This window comes from Salmo salar, chromosome ssa18 (assembly GCF_905237065.1).
Source record: "Salmo salar chromosome ssa18, Ssal_v3.1, whole genome shotgun sequence".
NCBI classification, from domain to species: domain Eukaryota; kingdom Metazoa; phylum Chordata; class Actinopteri; order Salmoniformes; family Salmonidae; genus Salmo; species Salmo salar.
This window is the reverse complement of record NC_059459.1, coordinates 12697138-12720533: the sequence shown is the minus strand read 5'-3', so window position 1 is coordinate 12720533 and position 23396 is coordinate 12697138. Positions and strand designations below refer to the sequence as shown.

General features: G+C 42.5%; 1 protein-coding gene across 5 annotated transcripts; it reads left to right on the top strand.

Moving 5' to 3' along the window:
- Positions 1-5734: 5734 nt before the first annotated feature.
- On the top strand, positions 5735-22805 carry ncoa4 (nuclear receptor coactivator 4). Of its 5 annotated transcripts, XM_045700758.1 has the most exons (11): positions 5911-6067; positions 17017-17143; positions 18147-18287; positions 18452-18540; positions 18796-18904; positions 19473-19574; positions 19706-19828; positions 20011-20484; positions 20656-21216; positions 21377-21469; positions 21554-22805. In XM_045700758.1, the coding sequence occupies exons 1-11, from the start codon at positions 6030-6032 to the stop codon at positions 21557-21559; spliced, it is 1863 nt and encodes a 620-aa protein (XP_045556714.1). In that variant the 5' UTR covers positions 5911-6029; the 3' UTR covers positions 21560-22805. The 5 variants fall into 5 exon arrangements, with proteins under 5 accessions (XP_014009568.2, XP_045556714.1, XP_014009566.2 ...); XM_014154093.2 differs by lacking the exon at positions 5911-6067 and adding an exon at positions 5735-5830 and having other exon boundaries at positions 20011-21216; XM_014154091.2 differs by having other exon boundaries at positions 20011-21216.
- The last annotated feature ends 591 nt before the right edge of the window (positions 22806-23396 follow it).

Here is a 23396-nt window from a genome sequence, read left to right as displayed (position 1 = left end):
TGTTTCCATTGATCATCCTTGAGCTGTTTCTACAACTTGATTGGAGTCCACCTGTGGTAAATTCAATTGTTTGGACATGATTTGGAAAGGCACACACCTGTCCATATAAGGTCCCACAGTTGCCAGTGCATGTCAGAGCAAAAAACAGGCCATGAGGTTGAAGGAATTGTCCATAGAGCTCCGAGACAGGGTTGTGTCGAGGCACAGATCTGGGGAAGGGCACCAAAAAACTTCTGCAGCATTGAAGGTCCCCAAGAACACAGTGGCCTCCATCATTCTTAAATGGAAGAAGTTTGGAACCTCCAAGACTCTTCCTAGACCTGGCCACCTGGCCGCCCGGCCAAACTGAGCAATCGGGGGAGAAGGGCCTTGGTCAGGGAGGTGACCAAGAACCCGATGTTCACTCTGACAGAGCTCCAGAGTTCATCTGTGGAGATGGGAGAACCTTCCAGAAGGACAACCATCACTGCAGCACTCCACCAATCAGGCCTTTTTGGTAGAGTGGCCAGATGGAAGCCACTCCTTGGTAAAAGGCACATGATGGTAGGTAGCCTAGCGGTTAGACCGTTGGGCCAGTAACCGAAAGGTTGCTAGATTAAATCCCCGAGCTGACAAGGTAAAAATCTGTCGTTCTGCCCCTGAACAAGGTAGTTAACCCACTGTTCCTAGGCCGTCAATAATTTGTTCTTAACTGACTTGCCTAGTTAAATAAAGGTTAAGTTAAAAAAAAATTTAATGACAGCCTGTTTGGAGTTTGCCTAAAGGACTCTCAGACTATGAGAAACAAGATTCTCTGGTCTGATGAAACCAAGAATGAACTCTTTGGCCTGAATGCCAAACGTCACGGCTGGAGGAAACCTGGCACCATCCCTAATCAAATCAAACATTATTTGTCAAATGCTCCGAATACAACAAGTGTAGACCTTACAGTGAAATGCTTACTTACAAGCCCCTAACCAACAGTGCAGTTCAAGAAGAGTTAAGAAAATATTTACCAAATAAACTAAAGTAAAAAATTATAAAAAGTAACACAATAAAATAACAATAGTCAGGCTATATGCATGGGGTACAGGTACCGAGTCAGTGTGCGGAGGTACAGGTTAGTTGAGGTAATTTGTACATGTAGGTAGGGTTGAAGTGACTATGTATAGATAATAAACAGCGAGTAGCAGCAGTGTACAAAACAAATGGATGGGGGGATGTCAATGTAAATAGTTCGGTGGCCATTTGATTAAATGTTCAGCAGTCTTATGGCTTGGGGGTAGAAACTGTTAAGGAGACTTTTGGTCCAAGACTTGGCGCTCCGGTACCCCTTGCCATGCAGTAGTAGATAAAACAGTCTATGACTTGAGTGAATGGAGTCTCTGACAGTTTTATGGGCATTCCTCTGCCTATTATATAGGTCCTGAATGGCAGGAAGCTTGGCCCCAGTGATGTACTGGGCCGTACGCACTACCCTCTGTAGCATCTTACGGTCAGATGCCGAGCAGTTACCATACCAGGCGGTGATACAACCGGCCAGGATACTCTTGATGGTGCAGCTGTAGAACTTTTTGAGGATCTGGGGACCCATGCCAAATCTTTTCAGTCTCCTGAGGGGGGAAATGTTTTGTTGTGCCCTCTTCACGACTGTCTTGGTGTGTTTGGACCATGACGGTTTATTGGTGATGTGGACACCAAGGAACTTGAAAGTCCCGACTCGCTCCACTACTGCCCCATCGATGTTAATGAGGGCCTGTTCGGCCCGCCTTTTCCTGTAGTCCACGATCAGCTCCTTTGTCTTGCTCACATTGAGGGAGAGGTTGTTGTCCTGGCACCACACTGCCAGTTCTCTGACCTCCTCCCTATAGGCTGTCTCATCGTTGTCAGTGATCAGGCCTACCACTGTTGTGTCGACAGCAAACTTAATGATGGTGTTGGAGTTGTGCTTGGCCACACAGTCGTTGGTGAACAGGGAGTACAGGAGGGGACTAAGTACACACCCCTGAGGGGCCCCAGTGTTGAGGATCAGCGTGGCAGATGTGTTGTTGCCTACCCTTACCACCTGGGGGCGGCCCGTCAGGAAGTCCAGTATCCAGTTGCAGAGAGAGGTGTTTAGTCCCAGGGTCCTTAGCTTAGTGATGAACTTTGTGGACACTATGGTATTGAACGCTGAGCTGTAGTCAATGAACAGCATTCTCACATAGGTGCTCCTTTTGTCCAGGTGGGAAAGGGCAGTGTTGAGTGCAATAGAGATTGCATGATCGGTGAATCTGTTGGGGCGGTATGCAATTTGGAGTGGGTCTAGGGTTTCTGGGATTATGGTATTGATGTGAGCCATGACCAGGCTTCCAAAGCACTTTATGGCTACAGTCATGAGTGCTACGGGTCGGTAGACATTTAGGCAGGTTACGTTAGTGTTCTTGGGCACAGGGACTATGGTGGTCTGCTTGAAACATGTAGGTATTACAGACTCAGTCAGGGACAGGTTGAAAATGTCAGTGAAGACACATGCCAGTTGGTCAGCGCATGCTCAGAGTACACATCCTGGTAATCTGTCTGGCCCAGCGGCCTTGTGAATGTTGAGCTGTTTAAAAGGTCTTGCTCACATCGGCTACGGAGAGCGTGATCACACAGTCGTCCGGAACAGCTGATGCTCTCATGGAGCTTCAGTGTTACTTGGCTCGAAGCCATCATAGAAGTAATTTAGCTTGTCTGGTAGGCTCGTGTCACTGGGCAGCTTGCGGCTGTGCTTCCCTTTGTAGTCTGTAATAGTTTGCAAGCCCTGACACATCTGACGAGAGTCGTAGTTGGTGTAGTACGATTCAATCTTAGTCCTGTATTGACACTTTGCCTGTTTGATGGTTCGGCGGAGGGCATAGCGGGATTTCTTATGAGCTTCCGGGTTAGAGTCCAACTCCTTGAAAGTGGCAGCTCTACCCTTTAGCTCAGTGCAGAGGTTTCCTGTAATCCATGGCTTCTGGTTGGGGTATGTACGTACGATCACTGTGGGGACGACGTCATCGATGCACTTATTGATGAAGCCAGTGACTGATGTGGTGTACTCCTCAATGCTATCGGAATAATCCCTGAACATATTCCAGTCTGTGCTAGCAAAACAATCCTGCATCAGCTTCATCTGACCACTTTCTTATTGGCCGAGTTACTGGTGCTTCCTGCTTTAGTTTTTGCTTGTATGCAGGAATCAGGAAGATAGAATTATGGTCAGATTTTCCAAATGGAGGGCGAGGGAGAGCTTTGTACGCATCTCTGTGTGTGGAGTAAAGGTGGTGTCGAGTTTTTTTCCCTCTGGTTGCACATTTAACATGCTGGTAGAAATGAGGTAAAACGGATTTGAGTTTCCCTGCATTAAAGTCCCTGGCCACCGCCTCTGGATGAGCGTTTTCCTGTTTGCTTATGGACGTATACAACTCATTGAGTGCGGTCTTAGTGAATCTGTTATTCAATGCGTTTGGGGTCCTAAAATTCTAAATTAAATAGCTACGGTGGTGGAAAAGGTATTGTCATATTTGAGTAAATGTTGAGATACCTTAATAGAAAATGGCTCAAGTAAAAGTGAAAGTCACCCAGTAAAATACTACTTGAGTAAAAGTCTAAAAGTATTTGGTTTTAAATATACTTAAGTATCAAAAGTAAAAGTATAAATCATTCAAATTCCTTATATTAATCAAATCAGACGGCACCATTTTCTTGGTTTTTATTTATTTACGGATAGCCAGGGTCACACTCCAACACTCAGACATCTTTACAAACTAAGCATTTGTGTTTATTGATCAAAGTCATCAGGGATGTTCTCTTGATAAGTGTGTGAATTTGACCATTTTTCTGTCCTGCTAAGTATTCAAAATGTAACGAGTACTTTGAGTGTCGAGGAAAGTAGTCAAAAATAGAAATATTAAAGTAAAGTACAAATACTCCCAAAAACTACTTAAATAGTATTTTAAATATTTTTACTTAAGTACTCTATGCCACTGACTAAATGATCCTTGGTATCAAATAAAATACAATTGTATTAGTCACATGCGCCGAATACAACTGGTGTAGACCTTACAGTGAAATGCTTACTTACAAGCCCCTAACCAACAATGCAGTTTAAAAATATACGGATAAGAATAAGAAATAAAAGTAACAAGTAATTAAAGAGCAGCAGTAAAATAACAATAGCTCGGCTATATACAGGGGGGCACCGGTACCGGAGTCAATGTGCGGGGGCACCGGTTAGTTGAGGTAATATGTACACTACCGTTCAAAAGTTAAGGGTCACTTAAAAATGTCCTTATTTTTTTAAGAAAAGCGAGATCTTAATTGCAAAAGGGTTTTCTAATGATCAATTAGCCTTTTAAAATTATAAACTTGGATTAGCTAACACAACGTGCCAATGGAACACAGGAGTGATGGTTGCTGATAATGGGCCTCTGTATGCCTATGTAGATATTCCATAAACAAAATCAGCTGTTTCCAGCTACAATAGTCATTTACAACATTAACAATGTCTACACTGTATTTCTGATGAATTTGATGTTATTCTAATGGACAAAAAATGTTGTTGTTTTTTCAAGAACAAGGAAATTTCTAAGTGACCCCAAACTTTTGAACGTAGTGTACATGTGGAGTTATTAAAGTGACTGCATAGATGATAACAACAGAGTGTAGCAGTGGTGTAAAAGAGGGGGGTAAATGTAAATAGTCTGGGTAGCCATTTGATTAGGTGTTCAGGAGTGTTATGGCTTGGAGGTAGAAGCTGTTTAGAATCCTCTTGGACCTAGACTTGGCGCTCTTAGCGCTTGCCGTGCAGTAGCAGAGAGAACAGTCTATGACTAGGGTGGCTGGAGTCTTAACATTTTTTGGACCTTCCTCTGACACCGCCTGGTATAAAGGTCCTGGATGGCAGGAAGCTTGGCCCAGTGATGTACTGTGCCGTTCACACTACCCTCTGTAGTGCCTTGCGGTCGGAGGCCGAGCTGTTGCCATACCAGGCAGTGATGCAACCAGTCAGGATGCTCTCGATGGTGCAGCGGTAGAACCTTTTGAGGATCTAAGGAACCATGCCAAATCTTTTCAGTCTCCTGAGGGGGATAGGTTTTGTTGTGCCCTCTTCACGACTGTCTTGGTGTGCTTGGACCATGTTAGTTTGTTGGTGTTGTGTACACCAAGGATCTTGAAGCTCATTACCTGCTCCACTGCAGCCCTGTCGATGAGAATGGTGGCCTGCTCGGTCCTCTTTTTCCTGTAGTCCACAATCATCTCCTTTGTCTATGACTATTTTAAAACAATTCCATATGTTAGCTTAGTAGAACCAGGCATATATTCTAGGGGGTTAAATCCACACCTGTTGTATTCAGCACATGTGACAAATAAAATTGTATTTTCTCATATCCTTTCTATGATCCCACCCTCATCCTAATAATAATCTCCACAAATGCATTTCGGTGAAGTAGCTGACAATTGGCCAAAACTATAACTATCAATGTCATACATACCTGTACATACAATAGTCCAGCAAATATTATGATAACTAACCCCTTTCATCTGTTTTTATTATATAGTAGTAGCTCAGTGCTTTCATTCGTGTCAGCCTGCCCTACCTACTGATCTAATTAATGTAGAGACATAAAAAATATGACCTCTAGATAGCAGCAAAGCATAAACACTTATTTGTAGTGGTACAACTATCGCGAGAGATTTCCGTGCGAGACAATCTGTCATTTTGCCCCACACATTATGTTTCCACTAGATATTACAGCCACAAAGTCCAAATTTAAAATCAAGAAAACACTTTTTTTTGGTGTGTTTTGTCTACATTTAAGTTTAGGTCAGCAGTGTTGTTAAGGTAAGGGTTAATGTTAGGTTTAAAATCAGATTTTAAGAAGATACATTGTAGAAATAGCTGGGTGTATGACTTTGTTGCTGTTCTAACTAGTTACGACCCTGACACGGGACGTTTTACCGGGGAGAAGAAAGAGCAGTTGACTCTAGGTTGTTTTTAAATTATATTTTAAAACAGCTAGCTAACTTAGCTATATACGTCGATGTATTCAAAGTCAAGAGTGCAATACAAGGGGGAAAGGTAGGTGCGGTCGGTGGCATTTAGCTAAAAGGTTTTGAAAATATTCAGTTGGCTAACGTTAGCTCCGCTCGCTAACCACGTCAGCGCGCGAAAGTTATGTTCATGCCTAGATGGGATCCAGCTTTTATCAAATTAACGTCAGAAGTAGATTTGACCCTTCTCCTAGCTTTAAGCTAATTCTCCTAAACTGCTACAAAAAGTCAAATCTGACGTTAATTTGACAAAAGCCATGACCAGGGGGAATTTCATGAGTCGATTGGTTGAGTTTCCTTGAGGCTGAGCCCTTTCCAAAACATGGCGGACAATTTATCTCCATCGGATCTGAATCCAGTAGTAACCACCATCTTCAATTACAGTTAACATGAATTATAATACGAATCTGACATTAATATATTGTCGCAGAGGAGAGCGTGCTAGCTAACTACAGTGTTTGCTTCATATCATCCGCTTTTCTTATAAAACAGCTCAGCTAGCAAGCTTGCAAAATGCTAATTCGCGACATTAGCTAGACACGGGAGCTCATCCAAATTTTATTGGCCACATACACATGGTTATGTGGACATAGCATAGTATCCAGGAGCCAATGGGCCACCTTGGGCAGCAACAACTGGCTACTAGTCTGTTTTTAGACAAATGTGTTCAACTCAGCTAGTGTATCCAGTGACCATATCTAGGAGGATAACTAATTACTGAAATGTAGCTAGTTAGATCACTGGCCAGGCACTGGACGCATGACCTATTCTTTGAAACATTTGGGTTAACTTGCTCATTATTATTATTTTCAACTAGGCAAGTCAGTTAAGAACGAATTCTTATTTACAATGATGGCCTAACCCGGACAACGCTGGGCCAATTGTGGGCCGCACTATGGTACTCCCATTCACGGTTGGTTGTGATACAGCCTGGAATTTAACCAGGGTCTGTAGTGACGCCGCTAGCACTGAGATGCAGTGCCTTAAACCGCTGCGCCAAGCAACACATACTAGACCGTTTGTGTTAAGGTAAAAATAACAATTGGTGGGCTTGTTGTTTGGCTGGTGCTAACTGCTCATGCCGGTAGTGCGAGCTAGCTAAACAGATGGCTCTGTAGCGCATGTGTGAGACGTCACGCACTCAAGAAGGCTCAACCAATCACCCGACGGGTTCTATGTCGAGACTCATGAATTGCCTCAAAGTATTCATACTTCATTGAGCAAACTCAAGAAATATGAACCAGTCAGGAGACTGCATTTGATTAATTATACTAGCTAGCTAGCTAACACATGCGGGTAATAACCGAAAGTGTTAGCCAAAAAACTTTATCGGGGTATCGTTTGAGGCCTGGTGTCAAACAAAAAGGGTATGTGACACATGGGCACATCGCTATCTAGCTATACAGTAGATCAACTTGATTTTTATACAGTGCCTTCACTAAGTATTCATATCCTTTTACTTTTTCCCACATTTTGTTGTTACAGCCTGAATTTAAAGTAGATTTCAATTGGTATTTGTTTGACTGTCCTATGGACAATAACCCATTATGTCTAAGTGTAATTCTGTTTTTTGAAATTTTTACAAATTCATTCAAAATCAAAAGCTTAAATGGCTTGAGTAAAGTGTTCAACATGTTTCCACACCTATATTTACACCCTCTACTGGTCAGAGTCAACTTTGGGGCGGCAGCGTAGCCTAGTGGTTAGAGCGTTGGACTAGTAACCAAAAAGTTGCAAGATCAACTTCCCAAGCTGACAAGGTACAAATCTGTCATTCTGCCCCTGAACAAGGCAGTTAACCCACTGTTCCTAGACTGTCATTGTAAATAAGAATTTGTTCTTAACTGACTTGCCTAGTTAAATAAAGGTACCGGTAAAATAAAACTCCTTGCACATCTATACAGCCATGTTCCTCTCATTGGTGTAGGCATGGCCCTGGCTCCTATGTGTGTATGTCATAGGACTGTTCCTCCTCACAATATCTGACCTGACCTCGACCCACATTCCTCACTCCTCCCTAACTCACAGCTGTCATACCTTATCAGTGACTGAAACCAGACGTTGCCCTTCTCCACTCCATAGGGTACATGAGATTTAACCATAACATGTTCTGACAGAATGTAAACTTTCAGTAAATTTGCATACAGCCAGTTCTAATATGTTAACATGAATAAGGATATTTCAAGTTAGAACCCAACAGACCGCAACAGAGAAGTGAAAGTGAGGGGGTGAAATTATGAAGCCAAATGCAGCTTTACTATATCCAATCAGAGCAGCAGGATCAATGTACTCTTCTCTTTACAAACAAACTAGCCAGTTGAGTTATTTAAACCAATTAGCACCTCACTTGACTGACTGACATGAGAAAGATGTGTGCTTACTTTTTTCTGATCACTAATAATAATAAAAAAAATACCCTGTTCGTAATCGTATCCAGAAAATGTCCCATATCCGTTACGATACTCGTTTTGTCCGACTACTCGGCACACATCTAGTAGTTACTCCACAATACTAACCTAATTGACACAGTGCAAAGAAGGAAGTCTGTACAGAATAAAAATATTCCAAAACTAGGGTTCGTTAAGGCTGGTTCATTGAGAGAACTTTTATTTTACAATGCTCCTGTGAAATGAAGCGCACTTATTTCCGAAGCTCAAATTCTCACTATTTTTATAGTTCTACTGGATGATGTTAATAAATGTCTTTGGGTTGTGACTCATGTGTGCTATACGTGGCTTATTGATAACAACTCTGTTTCTTACTATAGGCAGTTGGCTGCCTAGTGATTGCAACATTGTAACTCCGATGTGAAAAGTTGGCAACGATGTTTCCAAGAGCTTATTCAGTAGCATAACTAAAATACATTAATTACGCATGATACACATCATTACTCAAGTCAATCAATCGATTCCAAATCTTTATACTATACATGACACGGTGGCATATGTTAATCTTGCCTAGGGTGGAAGCAGAGTTGATAGCCAGGCCTGACGAACACAATAATTTGCCTCTAATTTACTTGTGTTTTCTGCGGACCTTGGCCTGCTCAGTGAGCTGCTGCTGTTGGGAAGTCAAACCTGTCCAAATTCTTGGAGCAGCTTGCGATGCTCATTAGCCTCGTTACTATGTCCTCAAGAAGCCGCGATCTTGAGGCCGTCTTCACTCTGTTTTGGAGAAAGAATCACCTCTCGGCAGGCATAGTGGAAACGGGGATAATCTTCACCAATTTTTCCCAGTCCCTTTTGAGGGCCCTTATGGGTGAGGACCTCGTGTCTTTTGCATGAGTAAAAATAAAAACAAACACACTCGACACAGAGTTACAAGCAGCTTGAGGATTTATTAGCCTATGAAGTATATTTGCCTTTGATGTAGGAGCGCATCGACTGGTATTACCATCACATTTTTTCCCCGCCTGGCAACAATTTCATTTATCGGCTTTCCTCTTTTTTTAATCGACCAAAAGTCGACTTTTACCGGCTAACGAAAACCCTGTCCAAAACATCCATCCTGTTTGCAGCAAGGCACTAAAGTAATACAGGCAAAATCCTATTGGAAAACCTGGCTCAGTCTGCTTTCCACCAGACACTGGGAGAGGAATGCACATTTCAGGAGGACAATAACCTAAAACTCAAAGCCAAATCTACACTGGAGTTGCTTACCAAGAAGACAGTGAAGGTTCCTGAGTGGCCGAGTTACAGTTTTGACTTAAATCTCCTTGTAAATCTATGGCAAGACTTAAATGGTTTTCTAGCAATGATAAACAACTATTTTGACATGGCTTGAAGCATTTTGAAAAGAATAATGGGCAAATATTCTCCAATACAGGTGTGAAAAGCACTTAGACTTTCCCAGAAAGACTCAGACAATGTATTGACTCAGGGGTGTGCATACTTATGTAAATGAAATGTTTATGCATTTCATTTTCAATAAATGTTTTCACTTTGTCATTATATGGGGTATTGTGTGTGTGTGTAGGTGGGTGAGGGGAAAAAATCAATTTAATAAATGTTCAATTCCGGCTGCAACACAACAAAATGTGGAAGCAGTGAAGGGGTTCAAAATTCTCTGAAGGCATTGCATTTGTAGCTAGGTAGTTAGCTAGAAATGAGGCAAATCATTAGCTAGCTACCTTGGCTTGTGAAGCTCCGATGCTGTGTGTGTGGCCTGATCATGCGTGTAATTGATGGCACATCTTGTAGATTGGAAGACCCTAGCCCTTGATCATGACTATAAGTTCCATTATAGCTCCTGAGTGGCGCAGCGGTCTAAGGCACTGCATCTCAGTGCTAGAGGCGTTACTACAGACCCTGGTTCGATTCCAGGCTGTATCACAACCGGCCGTGATTGGGAGTCCCGTAGGGTAGAGCACAATTGGCCCAGCGTTGTCCGGGTTAGAGTTTGACCGAGGTAGGCCGTCATTGTAAATAAGAATTTGTTCTTAACTGACTTGCTTAGGTAAATAAAATAAAAAAGACACATTCAGTAAGTCATTGGAGGAAGATGTCTCCTGTATGGGGGGAGTTTTGTTAAAGAGTAACTTTCCTGAAATGTATTTTTTTTTAAATTGGAAAACAGATTTAGGCTTTAGTTATAGTGAGACACATCAACTCTGGTCTTCATTACAGTTCGTTGCAAAGTGATTATATTTTAGTAGTAAATCTAGCTCTCTTTGCCCCTAGCAGTTAAACTCTGCCATTGAAATCGTGATGTAGAGGCACCTTGAGAAGGTGTTCGGTATGAAATACACTCCTTTCTAGATGTGCTGGTTGGTACCACCTCAAGGCTTACTATAAAAGCAGGTAACAGCGTGCCTTATTTGGCAATGGCCTTGGTAAGTGGAGTGTGCCAATATAATTTTCATGATGTATCCTTGACTAGACTACTGACGTTGCACAATAGGCACATTTACGCATATGACCAAATTCAACATTTTTGTTTCCTGCTTCATACACATTTGTGCTTTGACAAAGTAAAAAAAAAGATGTAGGCTATGAGGATTATATATTTAGAGCTAGATTATAATGGTGGTCATGTCAACTTGTATTTTTTCCCAAACTGCTATGACTGATTGGTGGTGCAGTCTGCTAAAACAGTTGGCTTACAGAATTTGGGTGAGGATATTGGAAATTTAATCAAAGCCTACTGGATGATAACTGGATGCTTGCGTCCCACCCTAGTCAACAGCCAGTGGAATTGCGTGGCGCGAAATACAAATACCTCATAAATGCTATAACTTCAATTTCTCAAACATATGACTATTTTACACCATTTAAAGACAAGACTCTCGTTAATCTAACCACACTGTCCGATTTCAAAAAGGCTTTACAGCGAAAGCAAAACATTAGATTATGTCAGGAGAGTACCCTGCCAAAAATAATCACACAGCCATTTTCAAAGCATGCATATATGTCACAAAAACCAAAACCACAGCTAAATGCAGCACTAACCTTTGATGATCTTCATCAGATGACACTCCTAGGACATTATGTTATACAATACATGCATGTTTTGTTCAATCAAGTTCATATTTATATAAAAAAAAACAGCTTTTTACATTAGCATGTGATGTTCAGAACTAGCAAACTTCCGGTGAATTTACTTAATTACTCACGATTAATGTTCACAAAATACATAATTATTTTAAGAATTATAGATACAGATCTCCTTTATGCAATCGCGGTGTCACCGAAGGGTGACGCGCGGGCACATTTCGTGACAACAAAATTCAAAATATTCCATTACCGTACTTCGAATAGCGTTAATATTCCAACCGGGCGACGTTATATTCATTCATATACTGAAAGAAAAACATGGAGTCCTCGTGGGCGCGCACATCAGTGTCACTGTTCTCAGCCTGACCACTCACAAAAACTCCTGCTTTTTTTCGCCCAGAGACTGCAGAGATGTCGTTCCACTTTCTGGCACCTTCTGAGAGCCAATGGAAGCCTTAGAAAATGTCACGTTACAGCAGAGATGCTGTATTTTTGATAGAGATGCCCTAGAAGGATAACAAATTGTCAGACAGGGCACTTCCTGTATGGAATCTTCTCAGGTTTTGGCCTGCCATATGAGTTCTGTTATACTCACAGACACCATTCAAACAGTTTTAGAAACTTTAGAGTGTTTTCTATCCAAATCTACTAATTATATGCATATTCTCGTTTCTGGGCAAGAGTAGTAACCAGTTTAAATCGGGTACGTTTTTTATCCGGCCGTGCAAATACTGCCCCCTAGCACCAACAGGTTTTAAGGACCAAAAAATTGACAGCTGTGCCATATTAATTTCAAAATAGTTGGGAAGAGATTTTCGATGTACCTATTCCATGGCACATGGTTTATGAATTGACATGCAAAACAACGCTGGATTCAAAACTTTGAATTTTTCAATTTAAATGATTGTACAAAATTCTTGCAACCAATAGAATGGGGGATACAATGTATATATGGGATAAAATCTTCCCAGCTCTGCAGATTTTGCTGTGAGGAGGCATTTATTTTGGTACTGTCCAAAAATAGCTCGTTTTTGGTCACAGGTCCTGGAATTTTTATTTTATACCTTTATTTAACTAGGCAAGTCATTTAAGAGCAAATTCTTATTTTCAATAACGGCCTAGGAACAGTGTGTTCCTTTGTTCAGAGGCAGAGGGACAGCTTTTTTTTTCACCTTGTCAGCTCGGGGATTCGATCTTGCAACCACTAGGCTACCTTCCACAAGAATTGCAACATTTACCTAGAACTAACGCTGCAGATAGCAATACTGGGTGATTTTAAAAGTCATAGTCAGTCAATCAATAATATAATAAGGTTTATCTTTCATTTACAATCTGTTGAAGCTATGATAATAGAAAGGTTCAGTCATTTTGTGAAGCATCGCAGCACAGTTGGCAAATAGAAATCCAAAATGGATGGTGTTAAGCGATAGATGGGAGGGGTTGAATGGAGCTGAATTGTGGGACTAATAACAACAAGATAACCAATGTAAAACATACGGGTCTGTAAAATGTATATAGGTTCAGAAATGTTGTGAAATAGCACAGTTACAAATATAAATCAAACTGGATGGACATCAGAAATAGAGGAAGGACTAAAAACAAACGAAATATAACTATTGTAAATTAGATTGTCTGTAAAATGTGTATAATATGTATAAACTGAAGGTAGAAGCCTAGGTGTTATTGTTTATTCGTTTACTCCAATTGGGGGAGGGGTGGTAGGGTTTGCGGGGAATAATATGTGTGTGAATGTTTGTGTGTGTGTGTGTATGTATGTATGTATATATATATATATATATATACCCCAAAAATATATGGGGGATTGGAAATGATGCAAACAATTACAATGGGAAGCAACAATCTTTCCGCAATATTAAAAAACAGTTGGCTCATAGTTCGATTATTGTGAGATCTAATCCGACATGGGGAAGATGTTTTTTTATCCTTTATTTACAATATTCATCCCGTGCCCACACACTTCTAATTCTTAAAAGTGAAAGCATACTTATGAGGGGTGGCCCAGGTTGTAGTTTTACATGTTTATACACTACCCAAGACCAATCTGTGATATCATTTGACATTGGGGAAAAAGTTACTTTGTAAATACTGCAATGCGTGTTGGATTGAATTGAGCTCCTAATCTTTCAAGGTGGTGATTGCACTTTTCTTCCCAACACAATACCTAAATAAATGTGAGTCCGCATTTAAAACAAAATCGGGCACACCATGAGGGATTCGAAGGCCGCCAGAAACGTGTTGTCACTGAAAAAATACTGTCAACTGCAACTGTGATAAATCCGGTTAAAACAGTGTACAGTAAGTGTATATTTTGCATTTGTGAAATTATTTGGATGTGATATGAAAGTATAGGGCTTTATGTTTCTAGAACCGTATTGCAATTGAGAATCGATTCACGTTTAGATGAAGTATGTGGCTGTTTTGGCTGCCAGAGCCAGTCTACCTCTTGGACTTTAAGGAGTAACAGTAGGTTCCTTAAAATAGTACATGTTGGGCTAGGAAGACCCCACCCCACAGTAGCAGATTGTCAACATATGATTGTGAAAGTTGTCTATCTATGGACACACACAGTGATGGGCAACTTCCTGATTACCAAAACATATTAACTAGTTAACATTCCACGATACAATGTATCGCTATAGTTAACACTGAACCCACTTTCTGGGGATGGCAGCCTGTAACTTGGACGGACCCTCACTGGTAACTTTGCAAGTGTGTTGCCTACATGGAAATTGTTATTGTTTGTTATTACAATGTCAAGAAATGTCGAATTCACTTGATTGCTTTGGGATTTACAATAGACGAGTTCTTCACATTGTCTTAATAAAGACAGTAAGTAATTTTATTACAGCCAGCCAATGAGCCAAATCATTATTTGTGTGGTTAACGCGCCCGTGCCTGCTCTGCATTTCTTTGGTGTGACTGACAAAAGGAAAAATGCTGACAAGTATTCGCTTTGCGGTCTTAGAACCGCCTTTGAAGGGCCCTTGTTTTCCTATTCGTGGTGTACGTGCGGAATGCGAGACTTATGCCGCGTTCAAAACATCTGGGAACTCGGAAAAATACGTGGCCCATATCTCGACGTTAGCGATCTTCAGCTGATGTAAGAAGGGCTATATAAATCCATTTGATTTGAATCAGGTCGGAAAGTCGGAGCTCTAGAAAGAGGCCCGAGTTGGATGACCGTTCAAATCTACTTTCCCAGTGTGATCTAGTTCTAATTTGTTTGAACGTCTGGAAGTCGGAAGTCAGAGATTTCCGAGTTCCCATTTTATTTGAACGCGGCATGATGGTGGTCGATTGAACGTAGGCTCTGAAGGAAACTCAGCCAATGACGAAGCGATCAGCCGTGGTTCGTTGCACGATAAATCATGAAAGCGAACAATTACACTGCTATCCTTTGTTTATGAGAGAAGGGAGCAACATCGGCGGATTAAAACGGACAGATATCGCTGGACATTCCATAACATGAGGTAGCTATGACCTTGGAGTTTGGTTGGCTTTGTACGGCTGATTTTCAAGAATACGTAATTTTTTTTGCCGGCTCTTGCATAGCCAGCCTTGACGATTCAAGCCATGTAGAGACGAACTCCTCCATTTTACCTGAGCTAATGTTACATGACATTTTAAACCCTAACACGTGTATTGACCAACCGGTTAATTGTCGAAGACGGTGCTATTTTTAACATGAGAAATACCTTTAAATGTGTGTCGTCGTCTCCTAATGACTAAAGAAAGAGTAAAAGCAAGCTGCCCGGTCCAGGAGACCGTTACTTTTACTCTTAACAAACGATTAAACAAGTCTCTAAAGCTGACATTTGTATCAGTTACTTTGTTGCAAGGTACTGTTTTTATATATGGTTGAAAGTGTACTAACATATGTGAATTCTAACTCTTACGTTTTACTGTGATGTTTAACAGTGCATTTCAGTAACTTTGCAGCTTGATCCTTAAAGTTGAATAAATCCTATGTCAGCTGCTTGAACAAGCACTCACATGGATGGATGTATAGAAAGGGAAGTGTTTTAAGTGGGAGTGAGATTTTATCCCTAAATTTTAAGCTGCATTGAAATACTTGCTTAGGCCTATAGGTTTAACACTGGAGTCTCAGTTTAACATTTATTTATTGAACCTTTATTCAAATACAACCAAGAGTAACCCCACTTGTTGATTTTGAGGTGATCTGTGAAATCAATGATGGGCATCCGGTCTGATTCTGGACCTGTATTTTGCAACACATCTAATCACATTGTTTGTTTACCGTTTATTTCCCCCCCAGGACCAAATCATCAACTCATCATGATATCCAACTTGTCAAGCTTTGATTATTTGAATTAGCTGTGAAGTCCTAGGGCAAAAATCTAAATGTGCACCCAGCGGGGGAGGTGTTCCAGGACTGAGTTTGGGAAAACCTGACCTAGAGGGCATGCTGAACATTCACTATAAGTTGTCCATTGTTGTCTGTCAAAAGCCCAGCAAAATGGGTATGGCAGGTAGTGATTGAGTAGCAATTTTAGGATGGGGTTTTGTTGTGGGCTCCATTATGCCTGTGAGGGATGTCATGTGAGAGACCTGAAAGCTGGTGTAAAGATCGAGTTAACAACAAGCCATGAGACCAATTCAGAACTAATAGGCCTAAATATTCCTTTTAACTTAATTCCCTTGCTAAAATTGACCTCAGTCATTGCTCCCGAGTGGCACAGCGGTCTAAGGCACTGCATCTCAGGGTTAGAGGCGTCACTACAGACACCCTGGTTCGATTCCAGGCAGTATCACATCCGGCCGTGATTGGGAGTCCCATAGGGCGGCGCACAATTTGGCCCAGTGTCGTCCGGGTTTGGCTGGTGTAGGCCGTCATTGTAAATAAGAATTTGTTCTTAACTGACTTGCCTAGTTAAATTAAAAAATGCATAAAAAAGTGACTCCACACAGGTAAATGATTACAGTATACAGCACTCAGTATATTTTGAAGCACACTAGGCCCATCTCCCTGTGGAGCGTGGACCCTGATCGGTCACTGTAGTTATACCTGTTGGTGGTCACAATGACAAATGAGTACTGTGATGGGAGTGTGTGCACCATGTTTAATTTCTCACGTCTGATACTTATTTCCCCCCAAATTGTTTCTTCGTGTTAAGGGATGTAAAGCAGAAGTGAAAGGGGAAAGAAAGCAGGAAAGTGAGAGTGGATGTGTTGGTTTCAACATATAAGGGAACAGAAATTGAACCTCAGTGCTGACGGTACAATATTTCCATACTCGTGCATTAAATAGACTAGCATTTGCTTTATTTGTGTATAGGCAATGAACTTGATTGTTCGAGCACCCCCATTCGGCTCAGTTGATCCCTGAAAGCAGACAGTGGCTCACTGAACCAAGGGAGGATTTAGATCTTTAGAAAGAACAGCATTTTTTTTCGTGTTTTCTTTCCAGCATTCTAACCCTGTAACAAAAACTGTGTCTCTGCAGAATGTCTCTTGTGGAGGAGCGAGAGAAGGCCACCCTCAGGCAGTGTGTGCAGGCCCGCTCTCAGTTGGAGGAGGCCATTGGTGGGGTGACGAGGGCTGAGGCCCAGCTCAAGGACAACTCCAGAGAGGTGAGTAAGCCACCAGGGGACCCTCTTACAGCCCCGTGGTCCACCCAGGGTTGACCCCATTCTAGTGGATCAGAAGGAACCCCCACTGGGTCAGTCTGTGCTCCGGTTATGTCAGGAGCACACAGCCGGGCTCATACGAGCATTTCGCTACACCTGCAATAACATCTGCTAAATATGTCTATGTGAGCAATAACATTTGATTTGATTTTGATGCAATGGGCTCTATGCTGTAAACACAGTGGTTTTCAGGGATTTAGGACAAGCAACATGGTTAGTCACCACAGGCTTAAGGAAGGCAGATGGGTATAGGGCGTGTATGTTTTGATGTGCTGGGAAGCCTAGAAAACATGGCAGGGTAGTCATTAGTTCCCCACAAACTGATCCATGGCATTATTGTATGTCATAACTGTGGCAGATATGCAAAGCCCTGTTAGAGCTGTGGTGTTAAAATGGGTCTTTTGAGCTGTGATAAAACGGGTCTTTGTCCTCCTGACGTGACCACATTTTTAATGACTAGTATGTGGCTCGTGATGAGGATGAGCAGAGGGACCGGAGAGGCCAACAATTGAAACATGACCACCGGATAGTTTCCTTGACCCCGCCTTTATAAGGCAGTAGCAGGGAGAGGGCAGGTCACTGCAGTCTGCGGAGGATCCACTACTGCAGCAGCAGCTCACGTCTCACTGCATCTTAGAGAATTATCCAGCCCTTTTCTGACTACCCAGCAGAGGAATAGGTAAAAGCAAAGGTGTTTTCCCTTACTCTTTGACGTGGGTATAGTAGTTGACTGTGTAGGAGGCTAGAATCAGACTTCTGATGGGTGTATAGGTCATTGTGCCGTCTTGTTTGTGGGTCTGACCTTGCTTAGCTTCAGCAGCAGAGCGATATCTCCCAGCCATGACTTGGCAGTGTGTTTGTGTGTATGCAGGTCTTTTTTTTGAAATATATATAATTATTTATTTTTTGCAATCTAATTTGTTCATTTCTCTTCTCATTTTTACAGGTGAAGTCCCAGCTTCACACCTCTATCAGCAGACACCTGGAGTTTATGCGCTCCCGTGAGGTGTGGCTGCTGGAGCAGATTGACCTTGTGGAGCAGCTAAAGGGAGAGGCTCTGCAGGCGCAGCTGCATCAGCTTCACTGTGTGAGTAGTACCACCATGTCTGCAGCACAACACAATATCTGCACTGCACAGTGTCTGCTCAGAAACCTCTGAAGATCAAGTTCCATTTAGTCTCTTTTGACCTTGTCATGTTACTGGTGTCATGTCTGATCTTGTCCTTTTCTCTCCCTCTCTTCTGCCCACAGCTCCGAGGCCAGTTTGACATTCTCATTCATCAGCTAGCGAACTCCAACAGCAACAATCTGGCCAACCAGCTCACCAGCTGCATGGAAAAGTAAGAGCCGCCAGAATGGCCTCTGTCTTGAATTGAATGTAATTTGGGAGTCAGCATTCACAACTATTGTTTACAGTTGGTGTTTAAGTCATGGCGCTTGAGCAATCATGTCAGTCTTTCAGTATTTTCTTCCATTATATCTCTATAATTAACTTGGGCATAGTTGTGTTAGAACCTGAAGTTTGGCATGTGTAAGTAGGTAGATGTAGTTAACTGTGGGAGGGCGGGCTGAAATGTCTACTTCTGTGTGTTCAGGTTATCTTCCCTGAACTTGACTCCTGAGGAAACCCCTGAGATGAGCTTCCAGGCTGACACTCGTTCCCTGCGTCAGGCCATTACCTCCTTTGGAACCATTGCCACCCAGGTACGTGATCCTCTGTGAGCTACAAGCAGAATTACACACACACACACCTTACTAACAAAATTCACTTCAGACCTGATTTAGCCCGATGTTGATTTGAGAAGTTTAAACTTTGGCTGTGTGTTTACCGGTTGAGCCTCTTCTGTCACCCTGCCCGCATCTGCTCTTAATGGAGGTTTGCAACTAACTCCTCTGAACACTGAGGCATAAAACTGTACTCATTGCCAGTCTTTGTGAACGTGTAAATGTTAAAGGTATATTTCATAAGATTTAGACATGTAAATTGATATATCAGTTGTCGTCAAGGAAAGAGTCTTAGAAAAGATTTCCCATGTATACAGTCCCATGTTCTATGAAGGTATACAGTTGCATCTTATCAATATTCTGGGGGGAATCTTGGGAATTGCCGTTTGAGAACAACACGGTGAAGGTATTGGTTATGCTTTCCTCGCTGACTGCCTTGTGGCCCTAGTTCCTCAATCTGTGGTTACGGTTTACATAAAACGCTGACATCTCCCACGTCATTTAACTGTGGATAGAATGTTCATAACTTCCCTTTCTCCCTCCCCAGCACATGGAAGTAGGACCCGTGCTGAATATTGTCCCTGAAAAATGTAATACTAGCGAGCAACCTTGGCTTCAGCAGAGCTGTCCAATCGCAGCTAAGAAACAGGTTTGTACCATGATGTCACAGACCCTTTCCATGTGAAGTTGTGATTCCTTTGGTTCTACATGCATGGAGTCCTCAGTCACAAGGAAATGCACTGTACTGACATGCACGCCTGTTTGTTTTCTTATATGTAGAGGGTGGAGTCTGCACCGCTTTCCGACTGGCTCCTTGGAAACCGTCCAGTGACGACGACCCCAGTTGGATACCAGGCAAGCAAGAACCCACAGGATTGGTTGATCCCCCGCAGGGATATTCAGGTGAGACCAGAAGACGCGAAATACATTTTCTTGTTGCTTATAATTTATCTAGACTCTGCTCCTAGAAAAACAAATATTTAATTACATCTATTTTCACATGAAAAACATTTGGTCCAATTTATACCCAGACTATCACAAAGTCAAAAAGGTCATGTTTTTTTTCTCTTTCCTCTGTCGTCCAGTCATCCTCCCCTAAGGCCCCCTTTGACTTCCACAAGTCCTGGGGCCACCTGATGGACCTGGAGCTGTGGCTGCTGAAGGAGGAGACTCCCATCAGAGAGAGAACCAACAGTATCTGTAGCACCAGCAGCAGCTCAACCTTCTCCATCGAGAAGATTGATGAGTCTGAGTTAGACATGGCTCTGGAGGAGGAAGAGAGGGCAGAGATGGAGAAACTGAGTGACTGGCTCATCACCCCAGCTACTATCGCCAAGGAGACCACCAGCGAGAGCTGCCAGGCCTCTGATGTTGACAGGTGGAAGCAGGTCTTCAAGCCTTTCCAGGAGGGCTTCTACGCTAGCGATTGGCTGCTCAAATCAGACTGCGGCTCTTGCTGTGACAAGTCCGTGGAGATTGAGAACCTGGGTAAACTCTTGTGCCTGAAAACCACCCCCACCTCTGCTGCCACCACACCCCAGACCCCCAACACACCCCAGGTCTTCAAGCCTTTCCAGGAGGGCTTCATCGCTAGCGATTGGCTGATCAAATCAGACTGCGGCTCTTGCTGTGACAAGTCCGTGGAGATTGAGAACCTGGGCAAACTCTTGTGCCTGAAAACCACCCCCACCTCTGCTGCCACCACACCCCAGACCCCAAACACACCCCAGACACCCAGCCCTGTAGACAACTGGCTGCAGCAGGCCATTCCAGGCCAGCAGTCCTGCAAAGCCAACGAGTCCTGCGCCAGCTTCTCCCAGTGTGTGTGTGATGAGAACTGCGGCAAAGAGGCCCTCTCCACCTGGCTCCTCAAGAAGGAGGGTCGGGACAAGAACGGGGTCTCGGTGGACAAAAACAACCCCAGCAAGCAGTCCACCCTCTACCACCAAGAGCAAGAACAGAAGGTTCAGGGAATCCTGGATGCCTGGCTCTACCCTAGAAAGCCTGACAAGACCATAGGCCCCACGTCCCAAGCCTTATCCCTCTCAGCCTGTGTGTCTCAACCAGCCTCCCAGGGGGAGGAGAAGGCCAGCAGGGTAGAACACAGCTCCCAGATCAAAGGCCCCAAGTGGGTGAACCCCTTCAGCATACCACTGAAGCCAGAGTGCTGGGTCTTACCTGAGAAGACCCACAGTAGCACTGCTGTCACACTGAGACAGGAGAGCACAAAGGAGCAACCCAGCACAGAACCAGAAGACAAGTGGCTTCTACGCAAGCGGGCCAATGCTCAGGTAAGGCGACGTATAATGAACTGATTGGAAAAACTCACAGTAGTCTTTGCATTCTTTAGTTTTGAAATCTCTCAACCACTGGTTAACCAGTGAATCTTTTTTAGCCTCAAGCTAAAGCTGGGTCATACTCACAATACTGTGTTCCTTGGTCTGATTTCAGGAGCGACTTTCCCCTCCCACAGTATGTGATCTATTTTCCTGTATGAAAATCGGTGGAGACCAAGAGAAGTGGCTACACCGGGCACCTATACAGGTAAGAATCTCAATAGGCATTCATATTTATCTGAAAACCAATTTGTTAATTATTTGTTCCTGAATTCTTTATTTTCTTTTCCAGATGTAAAAGCTGTAACCAGTAGCTTTTTGAGGAGATTTTTAGGATTCTATTGTGGAGCCACTTTAATGCTGATCGTCGCACACAATGTCTTGATTTACTTTTTCCTCCAATGCTCGTCTGGGTCTCTTTCTCCCCTCCCTCTCTCTCTGAGATGTGCCTCTGGTCTGAAGTAGAGCCTGGGGTTTGTGGACGTACTGCCATCTGGATTTTTTTGAATTTGTCTTCTATAATCATAGCGTTTTCAATGTCAAGCTAACAAGATGGGCTCTTGGATCTAAAGCGAACTCGCAATGTGATTTTGAGAATCTTTATTCTTGAGAAAGTACCAGCTCAATACATGAATGTTTGGTTTGAGGGAGGTGAAATTTTATTTTAATCAACCATATTTTAAGAAACCCTTTTTATGGAATGCGGTAAAGAGTTGTCAGGTATACATCACTAGTGATATTCACAGAATTCCATCAGTCTAACTATGCGCTGTGGGTATATCTAGTTTCCCCCCCCATACTCAAATAAGACTATCAGGTCATATAAGCTACACTTTGATTTCTATTTCCTAGTATGTTTTCTTCCGATCTGGTGAAATATTACTTTGTCTTAAACACCAGTATAGCTCTCTCTGAAATGGCTTCAAAATAGTCATCTGAATTACAAGCTTAACCTAAAGGAGTTTTCCATGACCAATACATCTACCTTTATCGTACTACCATAACTCTGGTTTATGTGCCTCAAGTTTGCTTCATTGTATTTAGTGGATACGTTGTGAAAACAGTGGTGGTTTTCCTGTCCTGTATCACCTGTGTGTTGAAATTGTATCACTGCTGTGCAAGAGTTGATTTTTTTTTTTTCATGTTGCAAATATGCAAGCTGAAAACGTTGTGCCCAGTATAGTAATTCCATTGAAATGACTTTTGATTGGCTGAAGCAAACGACTACTGCGTAATCACAGTAGAACCTATCAAAAATAACACTTTGTGTTGATAACCACCGATATGTCTTTCTGCATATTACCTCTATAGATGTCTCTCCATAGTGGGTAAACCAAAGGTATTTGTACATGGCTCTTGAAGTGCAATGGGGAGTTGGGTAGGAGAGGAGAAACAATGGTGCTTGATGAATGCTTCTAATATTGTTTTTTCCCTGCTGATTTTTAACATATTACCATAAAGTACTATCCATATGATCGCGTGTCTAACTTTCTCTGCTGTTGTACCTGTACCATATTTAACTCTTAATAAAAACAACACCTTGAGTTCTGTTGTTGGACTTCTTTCCTAAATCAAGTGTTTGAACTTCTTTTTATTGCCCAAACCAAGTTGCAAGCATGGGCAGTTGGTCTGGAGAAATGCACAGTGAAGCATTAACCAATATTTGCTGCTGTCACAACGGCGTTGTGTACCCAACTATTGTGGATTAGATAAGCCATGTCAGACCAAGTTTCACCAGTCTTCCCACGATTACCGATGACAGACATTGGCCATAGATCAACCATACTCTGAACTCGATGCACAGGCGTCTTTGTTTCTCCCTGCCTGTGCATGTGACGGCCTCAACCTATGGCCTATATCTACTCAGACACCCCCTCACTGAAATGGGTTGAGTCAAGAAGTGCATAGCCCACATTTCTTGAATACCCTACAACTGCTGCAAGTGTTCTAGACTCTGAAAACTGATTTCAATCTATTTTAAAGGGTTTTCGACCAATATTAGAACCGTGCCAAGACTGTAGAGACAAATGGGTTAACTTTGCCTCATTACCATTTTTTTTCTGGAACTGCAGAAACTTCATGTAGCAAAACCTGTCACAAGTAAATCAATGTGAGGACCAATCTAATTCAACATG